This window comes from Equus quagga, chromosome 3, assembly GCF_021613505.1.
Source record: "Equus quagga isolate Etosha38 chromosome 3, UCLA_HA_Equagga_1.0, whole genome shotgun sequence".
Lineage (NCBI taxonomy): Eukaryota > Metazoa > Chordata > Mammalia > Perissodactyla > Equidae > Equus > Equus quagga.
In genome coordinates this window covers 179,468-194,819 of record NC_060269.1, presented here as the reverse complement: position 1 = coordinate 194,819, position 15,352 = coordinate 179,468, and the positions used below count along the sequence as shown (strand labels likewise).

At 40.4% G+C, this 15,352-nt stretch overlaps 1 protein-coding gene across 1 annotated transcript in view; it reads left to right on the top strand.

Annotated features, from left to right (window-relative positions):
- The window catches only part of TACR3 (tachykinin receptor 3), a 59,939-nt gene extending 57,240 nt beyond the window's left edge, over positions 1–2,699 (top strand). The window contains exon 5 of the mRNA XM_046657239.1: positions 2,499–2,699. Coding sequence (XP_046513195.1) covers positions 2,499–2,699 — 201 coding nt within the window. The remainder of the gene's footprint in view (positions 1–2,498) is intronic.
- Positions 2,700–15,352: the final 12,653 nt, after the last annotated feature.

Here is a 15,352-nt window from a genome sequence, read left to right as displayed (position 1 = left end):
AACTTGCAGGACGTGTGATACCACTAATTAGTGGCTGAGTAGCATCACGGACACTTAACCAACTATATGTCTTTTAGTTTCTTTCTTTTTGTATTCACATTCATCAGTTTGTTTAAAAATATCTGATCACTGATTACGTGTGAAGCCCAGTCTCTGTGCCTGAAATGCATCAGTAAACAAACAAGCAGAAAACTCATGCTCATCTGTTTTCTAGCGTGAGGAGACTCAATGTCAAGAATACACACGGCAAGGAACAAAATAGAGAGTTGCTGAGGGTTTGGGGAGCTGGAAGGGCAGAGCGCAGTTTTAAATAGGTTGATCAGCAGAGGATTCACAGAAAAAGTGACAATTGTGCAAAGGCTTCAAGGAGACCAGGGTGTTGACGCGCAGGAATAACTGAGGGAAGAGCGTTCCAGAGGGAGGGCGAGGAGGGTGGCCTGGCAGGGGCTTGCCTGCCCTGTTGGAGGAGTAAGTAGTGTGGCGTTCACACTCTCAAGAATGAAGAAGTCGGTAGAGCCATTTCATCCCGTCTGACAGCCCCTGAGCCCACAGCTGGTGTGCCTGGACTCATCCTTGCTTATAACACGCGCGTCAGCTCTCATAATCATTATTTTCAATTTTGCTTACACATGTTTGTGTTTACTACATTTCTATGCATTTTTAATTTACTTTTTAATTTTTTCCATTATATTCTAAGCTTCTTCAGGATAAAGAATTGGTCCTCTATTATTTTTTTCTATACTGTTTTCTAGGCCCAAACATCATTCAATAAATGTTGTTAACTGTAAGCAGAAAACAAAAAGACTTAAGAATCTCAATTTTAAACTCTGACTTATTTCTGTGAATCTCAGTGGTCAAGTATTCTGGTGTTTGCCTCAGTTTCCTAAAGTGCAATTGAAAACCAATTAATAAGTTTTCAAGTATGTGAATGTATAAAGGTAAGTTAAAATAAAATATGGCTCTTACTAGTATTCCACAAATGTTAATAAGAAATAGGAGAGATAAAATGCAGAAATATGAACACAGTTCTTCAGAAAAAATGTGCAATTTGAAGGGCACTGAGGAAATCAAAAGACTTCCCCTGACGTGGCCAATGACGACATCTGTGAGCGGCTGACCTGGATGGATGTCCAGCTCTGACGGTCAGTGTCCGTCGGCCCTGCAGCAGCCCCAGATGGCATGGCCCTCAGGAAGCTCTGCCTCCACGTGGCCCCACTGCGTGCTCGTCTAGTTCTAGAATCATCTCTCTCATGGCTCAACCTCTATCTGAGGCCTTCACTTGCAGTAAAACGACAAGTCCGGGGTGCAAATCATGTGTTTTTGTACCTCTCAGATCCCATGAAGGCCATTTATGTCAGGACATTCTCTGATTTGTATTCTGATCTGCTGTGGGTGAGCCTTAAAATTATTTTGTCTAATATATATTATTCTAAAGTTCTTACTATTTCCAAATTTCCAAAAGAGAGATGAACAAATTTAGTAGACAGATCGATGGTGAGAAGTGTTAAATCAGGCATCAGAGACTGTTAGCTCCCCTTCCACACACAGCCAGCGGCACAGCCCTCAGTAGCTTTGAGCCAGCTCTGCTGATGACACAGACCTCAGAGCAGGTTCACGTCACTCAGAGACGCACAAAACACCCCCTGTGCAGCTCCTGCTACAAACTGAACACCATCACTCATTTAGCACCTATTTATTCACAGCTATGTAGGAGGGACTGTGCTAGATGGGAACATTAAGATAATTAAGATTCTCTCTGCCTTTTAGGAATTTAAGGCCTAGTGGAGGAGAATAGAGACTGACATTCTACCAGTCAGGGCTTTCCAGGATATTATGGTTCAAAAGTGTGGAAACAGAAGATGACCCATGCTTACCAAACTCATGGGAGCTGCTGCATAGACCAGCAGTGCCAGCCGATTGCTTATTCACAGACTTAAAGTCAGTGATGTCTCCTCAGACTAGCGTGAATACTCGTAATCACCATCCAGAGAAAGCTTTCCCAATACCAGGTTACCAGAGAATCCAGTTAATACTCAGAAGGTTGACTGGTGAGCAGGGTATCAGAGTAAAGACATCCAAACAGTCTTAAGCTGAGTTCAGGCGACCATGACCACCGGCCTAGAGGACCCAGTGGTCAGTGGGCAGCTCCTGGAGACGTAGGGTCTCAGGTACGATTCAGGCGGCACAGACACAGCCCAGCCCACTCCTCTCGCCCCAGGCTCTGTGGGGGCTTGTAGACACTTATTTCCTTCAGGCCATTAAAATCCATTTGCTTCTGTTTGAGTGCCGCCCTCGGGGTGACGTCAGGGGGACTGTGACACGGTGTGCCCTCTGGCCACTCCTCAGGCGGCTGTCCCTGTGTTGCCTCCCCGTTTTTAACAGACTGACTGTTTCTTAGGCAGCCGTGGATTTAACAGTATTGGTAGAAACTTGTGATTTGCCATAAGCTCTTGGAAACTTTTAAATTTTCCAAAAATAAGCTCATTCTTTCCTTCTAGGTTGTAAAAATGATGATAATTGTCGTGGTGACATTCGCCGTCTGCTGGCTGCCTTACCACGTCTACTTCATCCTCACGGCCGTCTACCAGCAGCTGAACCGCTGGAGGTACATCCAGCAGGTCTACCTGGCCAGCTTCTGGCTGGCCATGAGCTCCACCATGTACAACCCCCTCATCTACTGCTGTCTGAACAAGAGGTAAAAACAGTCACAAAACCTGGTTTCTTGTCACCCTGGCCTTGTTGGAAGCATATAGTGTTGCCCCAGCTTCTTGGTGCAAATTTAAAACGCAAAAGGAAGGGAAAGTTGGAAAATTCACTGAGGAAAGACAGAGCTTGATTTTTTCTAGACTCCTCCGCACTTTATGAAATATCCCACCTTAACAATTACTTCATCAAAACGACATTCGTAGAGGTTCTAACTGGGCAATTTTTATATGGGCCAAATTCTCCTTCCAAACCCTTCAGAATCTTATCTGCCAAAGGAAAGAAACAACCCCATGTCCAAAGTAGGTGAGCTGAAAATGAGCTCAAGTCCTCAAAGAAATGAAGACGCTTCGTGGAAAAGCAGATAATTCTGTAAGATGGAGACAGGATGGCACGTGGAGTGGGCTCCTTTTTCTGTTTTAAGGACGTCTTGTAAATAGACTTCAGAATGGAAGACGTCTCATGAGGGTAATGCAGGAGACCTGTCCTCCTTCCTGTACAGCAGGTCAGAGGCTGAGAGGGTGCCGCCCCCGAGGGACGGGTGTGAAGAAACCGAGGTGGTCAGAGGAAAGCTGTTTCTAAGTTGAATTTACAATAAAATTAGGAGTATTTACACCCATATTTAAGACTGGAAAAAAGGTGAAATGTGATTCCTGGGTGAAAACACCTTAGTTGTAGGGTCAGCACGTGGAGGCATAGGGTCAAGTTTCTTCGGGTCGATAATTCCCTTAATAAACCACTGTGTTTGAGTTATTCTGAGAACAAGGAGAAATGGAACTTCACGTAAGTAACTGCAAAGCTACACCCTAAGCTCTCTTTCCACCACACTGGGCCTTCCCTTTGCTAGTACTTAACTCTCACCTTTTTCATTACTTTCATAAGCCACATAGCAATTCAAGTCACCCCACACGGTACCTGTTTTCTTTCTTTCATTTTTTTTTTCTTTGTTTTTGAGGTAGATTAGCCCTGAGCTAACAACTGCTGCCAATCCTCCTCTTTTTGCTGAGGAAGACTGGCCCTGAGCTAACATCCTTGCCCATCTTCCTCTACTTTATACCTGGGACACCTACCACAGCATGGCTTGCCAAGTGGTGCGTGTCTGCACTCGGGATCCGAACCAGTGAACCCCGGGCCACAGAAGCGGAATGTGTGAACTTAACCGCTGCACCACGAGGCTGGCCCAGTACATGTGTTTTTAATCAGCTTCCTTTAATGGTTTACAAGGTCAAGGATTGTGCAGTCTTGTATGTAATTAAATAAAAACCATCAAGATTAGCAATTAATTCTAACATTATATGAGACTTTAACTTATAAAAGTGTATTTATTCCTCAAAGATGCTGTTTTGAAATATGTTATTTTTAAGTGCCCTGACTGGCAAGCCTAATTCAGTTACACTTGTGCAAATGTATAATATCATGGGAGAAATGTGCACTGTCTCTTTGGCATATTGACCACCTGACGCTGGGCTTTCCCTGTTTGACAGCTTCTCACTGATGGGAGATTAAGGTTCAATTCACACAAGAAAAACTTGAAACACTACTACCAAAACTATGACACAGATTCTAAGGTTTGACTTCCAGTTATAAAATAAGTCAGTCTTGGAGCTGTAATGTGCACCAAGGGGCTATCCTTAATGATACAGATTTCATATTTGAAAGTGGCAAAGAGAGTAGATCTTAAAAGTCCTCATCACAAGAAAAAACAATTGTAACTGTGTGTAATGACAGATGTTAATTAGACTTGTAATCATTTCATAATGTATACAAGGAATCCTTATGATATACACCTGAAGCTAATACAATATGTCAGTTATGCCTCAATAAAAAGCAATTCTAAGACTTTGACTAGAAAATTAAAAAACTGAGCTTCCTCCAGTTGGCTTTCTGTGGCGGTTGAAGGAAACTTCCACCTGAAAACCTGACTTTGTCCTGTGGCCCACCTCTCCTCAGATTTCGAGCTGGCTTCAAGAGAGCATTTCGCTGGTGTCCCTTCATTGAAGTCTCCAGCTATGACGAGCTGGAGCTCAAGGCCACCAGGTTCCACCCGACTCGGCACGGCAGCCTGTACACTGTCACCAGGATGGAGTCCATGACTGTGGTTCCTGACCCCGGTGACGCGGACCACGCCACATCCAGTCGGAAGAAGCGGGCGACTCCCAGAGACCCCAACGTCAGCGGCTGCTCCCGCAGAGATTCCAAATCCGCCTCCACCACGTCGAACTTCGTGGGCTCACCCTGCGCGCCTGTGGGGGCACGGTCCTGACTCCAGTTCTGACGAGGAAGACAGGTGTGAGGCCTTCGTGGCGCTCGCCTCGGCCCCGCTCTCCTCACCGTGTACCAGTCCTGCCTACAGATGCCTGGAAACAGAAGGGCAGTTTTTAGGCAGCTACTTTTCAGCTGAGAAAGGTAGCATAGAAATGCAGCAAAGACCCAGTTAAGACATTTGTCCCCCTAAGAAAAAAGGCTTTAAATTTGTTCTTTGAAAACTCTAAATTATTATCTGCAACAAACTGAAAAAAATGTCTGAAAATTACTTGTGTAATGTTCCATTTTTCTCATTTAAAAATTGAATATACGTTTATGACACTAAAATGACATAAGAATTTTTGAAAAGATTAAAGAAATTTTACAATATAATATTGTGAGTGAATATAAACAAAATCTATATAAAACAGAACTTTTCCATCTATAATTATAAACCAGAAAAAAAGTTAAATGACTCATTCTCCCACTACAGTGACAGAAAATTAAACTCAAAAAGTAGGAACAAGTGAAAAACTTTGCTCAAGAAAAATAATTTTGTAAAATGAAAAATTTTAAAGATTTTTTCCCTGAAATGTAACTGAAAAGGAAGTCTGGTCGAATTATGAGGCAGCTATGTACCTACATTCTCTTTATTATTTCCTCTGAGAAAAAGGTTTCAAAATAAAAAAGTAATCATTTACTTTTTCACCATTACACATTCTAAAGTGCCAACCTAAGAAACAAAGTTAGGACCTTAAAAGAACAAAGAAAATTCTTACAATCCTCTTTGTTTTATTTTTCAAGATACTTAAAAAGAAAAAAAAATAGGTAGATTTTAAAACCTAAAGATGCCTTCTCAGGAAGAAGGGAGAATCCCATTTGTGTCTGAAACTGGCTGCTGGTTTTTAGGAAAGAGCTAAAGATAGCAATTCCTAGTTATGAAGGCAGACAGGAGCACGGACAGCTCGAGCAAGATGTGTTCACCCCTAAAAACCAAGGAGAAAGAAAGTGAGTGAGCTGTTAGGAAAGAAAGCCAGACGTTACTCTGGGGACGTGTGACCAGTGCCGGGCAACGGGAACCTAATGCCAGCCTCCCACAGAGGGAGCTGCCCCTCCGTCTGCTTGACACCCAGAAGGTCTGGAAAGAAAGTCACTAATAGCTCCAGAGAAACACCTGTTTTACCACAGGAAAAATGTGCTGGCATTTCTGAAGCCGTGACAAGCACGGGGCATCAGGCAGGGCAGAATCTATCTCCAGACCTCAGTGCTTGTGGACCATCTCTCCTTGACTTAGAAATACTGTCGGTCCTGCTCAAGAAAGCAGAAACCTCCTGAGAATGTGTACGCACAGTACAAACTTCTCCCTTAAAATGTTCGGTTACGCTTTTAAAGTTATCCATCTAAAATAACTATCTGTAACACTTCACTGCATCATTATGGCTCCATCAATATGGAGCCAACTGTTTTTGAAGAACAAGATGAAAGCAATTATTCAGGAGAAAAACATGTCTACTACTGCCACGAGGTTAAATTTTCCGCTCCTCCTCCCTATTTTGGACGTAAAGCCGAAAATATCTAACTGTTACAAAGTGTTAAAAATATAAACAACCCTGCCCTACATGTTTGAGCTGAATTTCTTCTGAATATGTCAATTAATACACACATGCAAATGTGCAGACACATGCAAGCATTTTAGTGAATATCACAGCTTCAAAGAACTAAGTTCAAAACTGAAAGCTGAAATAGTAAGTGGTCATTACAGAGTTGCCACAAACAGCTCAAAAAAGTCTGTGAATCTTGTGTGCATGCTTTAGATAAGAAAATTTACTATTACTTAGTATATGATTGTGTGAATATACTCTAAAAGTTCATTCCAAAAAGTGTAAACGTTCCTCATATAATGTGAAAGTGTCAAGAAAAAGCCTAATATTTTAAAGCAAGTGTTATTTTCTTCTTAGATTTAGAATGATTATGGGACTAGCGTTAGTTGATGTTCTGGATATGCGTGACCCTTTTCAGCCGTAGACTATGAATGTGGAGTTTGGCCCTCAGAGTCAATGTATTCAGCCACCAGCAAAACACACTGGAGAAACATAATCCTGGCCTTGACACATGTTAGAGAAACTCAGTAAAATTTACTAAGACATCTAAGGAAAAATATTGCTCCAGCCAGCTGTTCTGTTTTAGTTTTTTATTGGTCGATTTGTTGTGCTTACCAAGTATGATTCCTTCTACCATGACAGAGACACCTAAGACCCAGACAGTGTCGTTTTAATACTTTTTGTGGAAAACTGACTCTTTCACTCAATACTCTTGCCTCTTAAACCAAAACTTATAAAGTAGAAGATTTTAAGCTCAAAATTTTGAAAAATAATAATAAAATAAATAAGGACAATATGAAAGAGATGAGATTTTAGCCCTTTTGTCTGAATTTTGGCACTGACAATTGTAGACTAATACACATGGAAATCAGCTTCAGGAGGAGTCACTTTAAGTAAAGCTATGCCAGTGTTTTCACACTGGCCAGGCTTTGGAAGAATTTGCCTCCAAAACTCCCTCTACTCTCTGATCCTGAAGTTCAACGTGCATCTTCCTCATTGCTTGCGTGCAAACACTGGCTCAGAATACTAGGCATATGGTTAAAACATCCTAGGTTTTTTCAGATTTATATCAATACCAGAAAAATACAAAATATTTTGAGAAATATCTGAAAGACTCAAAAAGTCTTCATTGTTTTAAGTATTCTCTTTTTAAAAGAAAAACAAATAATAAACATTGTGTTTTCATTTTGCATCTAGACAGAGTGTTTTGACATTACCTGCGTGGGAAAGAATTAAAGCAAGCATGATGATTATAGAATCCAGTCGAACATGTTTATTTTTCAGCAGCTCAGTATGCTGCTGCATTGTTCCATCTCCCAACTTCACTACGGTGACATTCCTGACCCAGCAGACAAACTAGCATTCTTTTCCACATCCTGCCTATCTCTTGTAAACAGAGAACCAGCCAGCCTCACAGTGGCCTCCACACTCACGGAGCACAGAGGAACACCAAGAAGCTTGGTGTCAACCCTCAGAAGAAAACAAATGTGCAAATCAATGCTGGCCAGCACAGAATTTGTATTCAATTTTCCTTAATGCAGAATTTCATCTGAAAACTTCTGATTAATTTCAGGTAAATTATTTCATCAAATACAAAGGCAGGAGAATTACAACAGTTTTTCACATTTTTAACAGTAACAATTTGAGCCCCCACTTGTTGACAGTGTGTCAAAGGTTGAGGAAATCAAGCATGAGACTGCCATGTTGAATAACAGGGTTGCAATAATTTCCCCTATAGGGCCAAGCAGAAATGGAGAATAGAGCCCAATAGCTCTGTACAAGGTCAGTAATTCTTTGCTGTGAAATATCTTTGTGCAAATTCTGTGTATACAACAAATAAATGTACATAAAATTTGTAGCTATTGAATAAAGTATTTTCAAGTTGTGGTAACTGTACAGAATAGGTTTGGTAGATTCATACTCTTTGCTTGTGTGGTTATATGTGAATGTTTTGATTTCTCTTTTCTTTCCTTTAGAAACATTAAAAATAACATTTAAAAAAAGCAGCCCTAATATTTCCCTACTGGCCAGCAAAGCATATGCTGTGAAGGGTCCCATCTTGTCTAAACACACACACCCAACCATCCTTCAAAACTATGTTGTGCTTCCTTCTTTATTTTTCCTCATAAAAATATCTAGTAAGTTACCTTGATTCAGAAAAAGCATCTATGGGGAGCAAAGGCATCAAAATATAGAAACGTGTTCTGCCTGGTGAGCAGGAGCGGCAATGGGAATGCAGGGCTGAAGTACATGCAGCTGAGTACCGAGCACAGCACTTAGAGCCCCAGCATCAGGTGAACCAACAGACAGCCCTGAGTCTGAATCTTGGCCCCACCAGCTCCAGCTGGGGGGCCTCGGACAAGTGCATCTCTTCTCTGAGCCTCTCTAACCCATCAGTAATGAGGAGAAAACAGTCATTTCTTCAAAGGGCTGATGAGAGGATTGAATGAGCTAATTCATGAATAGAGCAGATCCAAACACTAAACAAATGTTCACAAACATCGTTAGTATCGTTGTGCACATGGGGGTGATAGCGGAGAAATCCTCTTTTGCTGTATCACTCTGCCCCCAGCCAGAGCTCTTTGAGGGCCATCCATGGCCAGATGGCCTCCTCTCTCTTGGCCCTGGGCTGCTTTTGGAGCCCCACGAGATCTCGTGGATGTGGATGACTGTTCTGGAATCTGCCATCTGGCCCTGGGCCCTGAGTACAGAAGCTGAACTGGAGAAGGGTTACCAATGGCCAGTTAAGAGAAGGAGCAGTTTTGGGCATGTGAAACTAAACTCTCCTCTTAGGAAAGTTGCAGTTAAATGCAGCCAGTTTAGGTTGAAGAGTGAGAATGTTAAACTTGAGAAGATAACAAATGAGGGAGTGAGAGCAGACCTTTTTCTCTGCAGGTTTGCACAGCAGCATCGCTGCCTGTTCTCCGTGCCTCCCCCTTGCCCTGAGGAAGAGCGCTCTGGGACACTTCCATGGCAGGTGGCAGCAGTGGCCCTCGCTGCCTCTCCATTTCTACCAGTTGCAAGGACGTTAGACCTGCTCCAGTCCCTCAACCCCACTCAGACACAAGCTGACCATCTCCTCCCCTATCCCAGCATCTCATCATAAAGTGGGAAAGAGAGAATGAAGCAAGACGTCGTCACCAGCTCCCACATGACCTAAGCATCAGGAAATCCTCTAAGCTCTTAAAATACATCCATTGTTCTACTGATTCACCTGGTCCAAGCTACGGTCATCTCCTGACACGATCATTGTCATAGCTCCCATCTTTCCTCCCTAAAGTCCATTCTTAATAAGACAGCCATGGTGATCTCTTTTAAAACAGTGTCACATCATCTCACTCCTCTGCTCAGAATCCTCAGGTGGCTTCCCATTTCACTCAGAATAACAGCCAAGTCCAACAGTGGTGTAGGAGGACCTTCATGATGTGGCGCTTCTAACTGCCTGGTCTCTCCCGTGCTCGCTGGGATCCATGGACTGTCGCTCTGGCTTCTTTCCTGGCGTGTGCCAAACATGCTGCAACCACAAGACCCTGGGACATGCTACTCCTTCTGTCTGGAGTGTTGTCCACCATGAGAGTTTCATGACAAACTCCTTCATTTGCTTCAAACCTTTGCCCAACGAGGCCAATCCTGATTACCTTATTTAAAATCACAAGTCCCCACCCACCCCAAACCATTCCTCCCAATCCTCTCTCTTGCTCTTAATTTTTTCATAATATTTATCACTTTGCAGAGTACCCCATAATTTACTCATTCATTTTCTTTATTGTCTATGCCCCTGAGTTGATATATAAGCTCCATTAGGGAATGGGCTCATTAAATAATCATTAAATAAATGAAAGAATAAGTGAGTTTTGATGTAAGGTACGGTGGAGATTGAAGTTCTTCACATACCCATCATTTTTCAATGTCAGAGGGTATCTCCCAACTGTCTCTCACCACCAAACCCCCTTGGGTACTCTCCTCTGTGATACCAGGGCTAAGCCTTTATGAAATGCACTCTCCAGATTCCTTGTTGCCTGACTTCCCATCAGGATCTGTAGTGGAAGTCACTAGAGGGAAATCATCATGTCGAAGAAGAGGATTCTGGGCAGAGACATCCCATCAGCTGCAGGCACTTGGCACGTGCCCTAACTTCTTTTGATGCCCCCAGCCCCAGCTTTCCATGCATCCCCAAGACAACAGCAGCAGCTGTGCTGTGCTGTACCCCTTTACCAACCACACCACGTTCCCTTACCTGAAGGCCTGTGACACCTGCACAGAGACCCAAGTGCCAGCCCACAGGGGTTCCTCCTCTGCCTTCTCAGAGTCCAGCACTCTCTCTCCTTTTGTATATCCAAGACTCCATGCAACGGATTCCTGAAAGTGTGAATCTCTGGGTTACTTCAATGTCCTTTTTTTTCTCTTTCCGACTTCTAACATCCGTGAAACCAAAATCTCTGTTTGAAATACATAATGTGATTTCCCTTTTCTTAACTAGACCTCCTAACTGATACAGTACTTAATACCTGGAGTGGTCACAGGGGATTCTGGTTTAGTTTAATTATGCGTTTAGTCTTGAACACTCTCTGAGCTCCTAATCAATGGAAAATTGGGCACTAATAATCAATAGCATGTAGTGTCATTGTGATTAGTCAAATTGTCACCTATGGTTACTTGGGATAAAAGGCCAACTGAAGGCAAGACTTGGAGAAGTTGAGTGGTAGCTGCACTTGTCCATTGTGGGATTATTAGTTACTACAAAGGCTGTGGTGGGGCAGTGGTGTTTCTACTAACATCTACACTGGAAAACTTACAGAATGAAGACATCAAGCTTAAAATTCAACTTGCTTTTATCATAAGTAATTATCAGAAGACCACCAGGCTCACAAGATGGCCCTAAAGTAATCTCTTATTTTAGGTAACCACAGAGCAGATAGGGCTAAAAATTATTCCTAAAATTTAACTGTGTGTTGCAAAGTTACAACATAGGTTATTGAAAACTTCAGTAGAAGGGCTGGCAGTAGGTTTGAGCTGAAAGAAGAGATAGTTACCGAGCTTGAAGACAGATCAATAGCGATCATGCAATCTAAAGGACATAGAGACAAAAAAGACTCAACAGTCACAGAGAAAATGAGACACCATGAAGCACACTGACACACATGATGGGAGTACCAGAAAGAGAGAAAAGACAAACATAGCTTTGATATATATATATATTTAGGAAACAATGGTTAAAACCTTCCAAAATTTACTGATAAATTAATTACAGATCAGTCATCTCCAAGTATCATAAATGAAAGGAAATCCACATCCAGATACTTCAAAGTCAAAATCTTAAAAGCCAAAGGTAAAGAGAAAACTGAAAGCAAGAAATGGCTCAATACAGAAAAGTATATTTAACACATATGGTAACCAAAAGATACTTTAAGTCAAAAACTGTTACAAGAGACAAAGAAGGACTTTATGTATTGATAAAAGGCTCAACTCATCAAGAAGATACAGCAACTACAAATGTATAAACACCTAATAACAGAGCCACAAAATATAAGAATTCAAAATTGACAGAAATGAAGGGAGCAATAAAAAGCTCTACAATAATAGTTGGTGACTTCAATACCCCGCTTTCAATAATGGAAAGAACATCTGGACAGATAATCAATAAGAAAATAAGGAACCTGAAAAACACTATTAACCAACTAGATCTAACATAAGGATATAGAACCCTCCACCCCACAACAGCAGAACACACCTCCTTCTCAAGTGTACATAGAATATCCTCTAGGATAAGTCACATGCAATACCACAAAAGAAGACTCAAAATTTAAAATGATTGAAGCCATACAGAGCATCTTCTCCAACAACAGTGGAATGAAGCTAGAAATCAATAACAGAAGGAAACCTTGGAAATGCACCAATGTGTGAAAAGTAAAACAACCTGTTCTTAAACTTCCAAAAGACCAAAGAAGAAATCAAATCACAAGGGAAACTAGAAAATTCTTGAGATGAATGAAAACAAAAACACATACCAAAACTTAAAAGTACTCAGAGAAAAACCTAAAGCTGTAAATGCCTACATTAAAAAAAGAAGCATTTCGAATCAATTACCCAACTTTACACACTGAGGAACCAGAAAAGGAAGAGAACCTAAATCCAAAATACCAAGATGAAGAAAATAATAAAGATTAAAGCAGATATAAATAAAACAGAGAATAGAACACCACCATGAGAATCAACAAAACCAAAAGCTGATTGTTCGAAATGACCAACAAATTTGAAAACGTTTATCTAGACAGTCAACGAATAAAGGAGGGAAGATGCAAATAACTAAAATCAGAAATGAAAGTGGGGACATTAATACTGACCTTACAGAAATAAAAATAATTATGAGAATACTATGAACAATTTCACACTAACAAATTAGATACTCTAGTTAAAAGAAACACTTCTAGAAATACACAAATTACCCAAACTTATCCAAGAAGAAATAGAAAATCTCAACATACCTATAACAAGTAAAAAAGATGGAACCAGTTAAAAAACAAACAAAAAAAAACACCCAACAAAGAAAAGACTAGGACCACATTTCTTCACTGGCAAATTCTACCAAAATTTAAAGAAAGAATAACAGCAATACTTTTTAGACCCTTCCAAAAAAAGAGAAAATGAAGGAATACTTCTTAACTCATTCTATGAGGCCAGCATTAACCTGATACCAAAACCAGATAAGGTCATCCCAAGAAAAAAAAATTACAGACCAATATCCCTATGAATATAGATACAAAATTCCTCAATAGAATCTTAGAAAACTGAAGCCCACAGCATATTAAAGGAAGTGAAAACTTTGTACTTTGCTGAAAGAAGTTAAAAGCAAACAAATAAATAAAAATATATGCTATGTTCATGGATTGGAAGACTCAATAATGTTAAGACGTGAATACTATCCAAGACAATCTAAAGAGTCAATGAATATCAGAATTATAAAGAGTCTTTTTTACAGAAATGGAAAAGCCAATCCTCAAATCCATATGGAATTGCAGGGGACCCACATTGAAGAAACCATCTTGAAAAAAGAAGAATAAAGTTGGAGGGCTCCACGCACACGTCCCAATGTCAAAACTTAGTACAAATCTGTAGTAATCAAAACAGTGTGGTACTGGCATAAGAATAGACGTATTCTTGGACCAATGGAACAGAATTAAGAGTCCAAAAATAAACTCATACTTCTATGGCCAACTGATTTTTGACAAGAGTGCTAAGACCATTCGATGGAGAAAGAATAGTCTCCTTAACACACGGAGCTAGGGAATGAATTTCCACATGCAAAAGAGTGCAGTTGAACCCTTACCTCACATCATATACAAAAATTAACTCAAAATATCTCAATACATTAGATATGAGCATTTAAAGCATAAAACTCTTAAGAGAAAATATAGAGCAAATATTCATGACATTGGAATTAGCGACAGTTTCTTAGATATGACACCAAACACTTGAGGAGCAAAGAAGAAAATAGATGAAATAGACTTCAGCAAAATTAAAAACTTTTATGTGTCAAAGCATATTATCAAGTGAAAAGACAACCTACAGAATGGGAGAAAATATTCGCAAATCATGTGTCTGATAAGAATTTAATATCCGGAATGTATAAAGAACTCCTACAACTCAACAACAAAAAGACGAACAACGCAGTTTAAAAATGGACAAAGGGTTTGAATAGAAATTTCACCAAAGAAGATATAAAAATGGCCAATAAGCACATAAAAGGATGTTCAGCATCATAGTAATTAGTAAAATGTAAATCAAAACCACAATGAGATACCACTTCACATTCACTAGGACAGCTATAGTCAAAAAGACAGACAATAACACATTTTTTCCAGAATGTGGAGAAACTAAATGTGGATAGATCAAAAATTAATTGAGCATAAAATCGTGCAGCTGCTGTGGAAACAGTATGGCAATTCCTCAAAATGTTAAACACAGAGTGACCACAGGACCCAGCCATTTCACTAAGTATCTACCCAGGAGAAATGAAAACATATGTCCATACAAAACTTGTACACAGATATTCATGGCAGCATCATCCATAATAGCCAAAAAGTGGAAACAACCCAAATGCCTATTGACTGATAAATGAATACACGAAACACGGTATTTCAATGAAACAAAATATTTGGCAATTTATAAAATTTGCACTGCAAACATGGATGAACCTGAAAACCATCACACTAAGTGACAGAGGCTGGTCACGAAAGACCACCTGTCATGTGGTTCCAGTTACATTAAGTCAACAGAACAGATAAGTCTGTAGATAAAGAAAGCGGATTTTCTGTTGCCTGGTTGTCTAGTGCTGGAGCGGAGAGGAAGGAGTGGGAACCGGCAGTGCTAATGGGAACAAGGTTTCTTTTGGGGATGATGAAAATGTTCTAAAATTAGATTATTATGTTGGTTACCTAACTTTGTAAACATACTAAAAACCAGTGAATTGTACACTTTAAACATATATAAGTTATATATCAATAAAACTGTTTTAAGAAGAGTAGGGATTTCATGGAGCAAAAGTCTAATGGGAATATCAATAACCTATATCATTAAAAGCCCCAAGGAAAAAAAGAGCAAATCAGCCAGCAGTTGGTTGAAAAGACTGACAAGGAACTTAGGAAACAGTGGAAGATTGGTTCCTCTTTTACAAATGCAATTACCTTCTTTAGAGTGTTTGCCCTTATTATGGACATAACCCTGTGTGATACTGTGATTTATAATAAGAAAGATATGTTTGGTCTTTGTCCTGTTTCTGGCTCAAGGCTCCTTAAGCTCTTGAA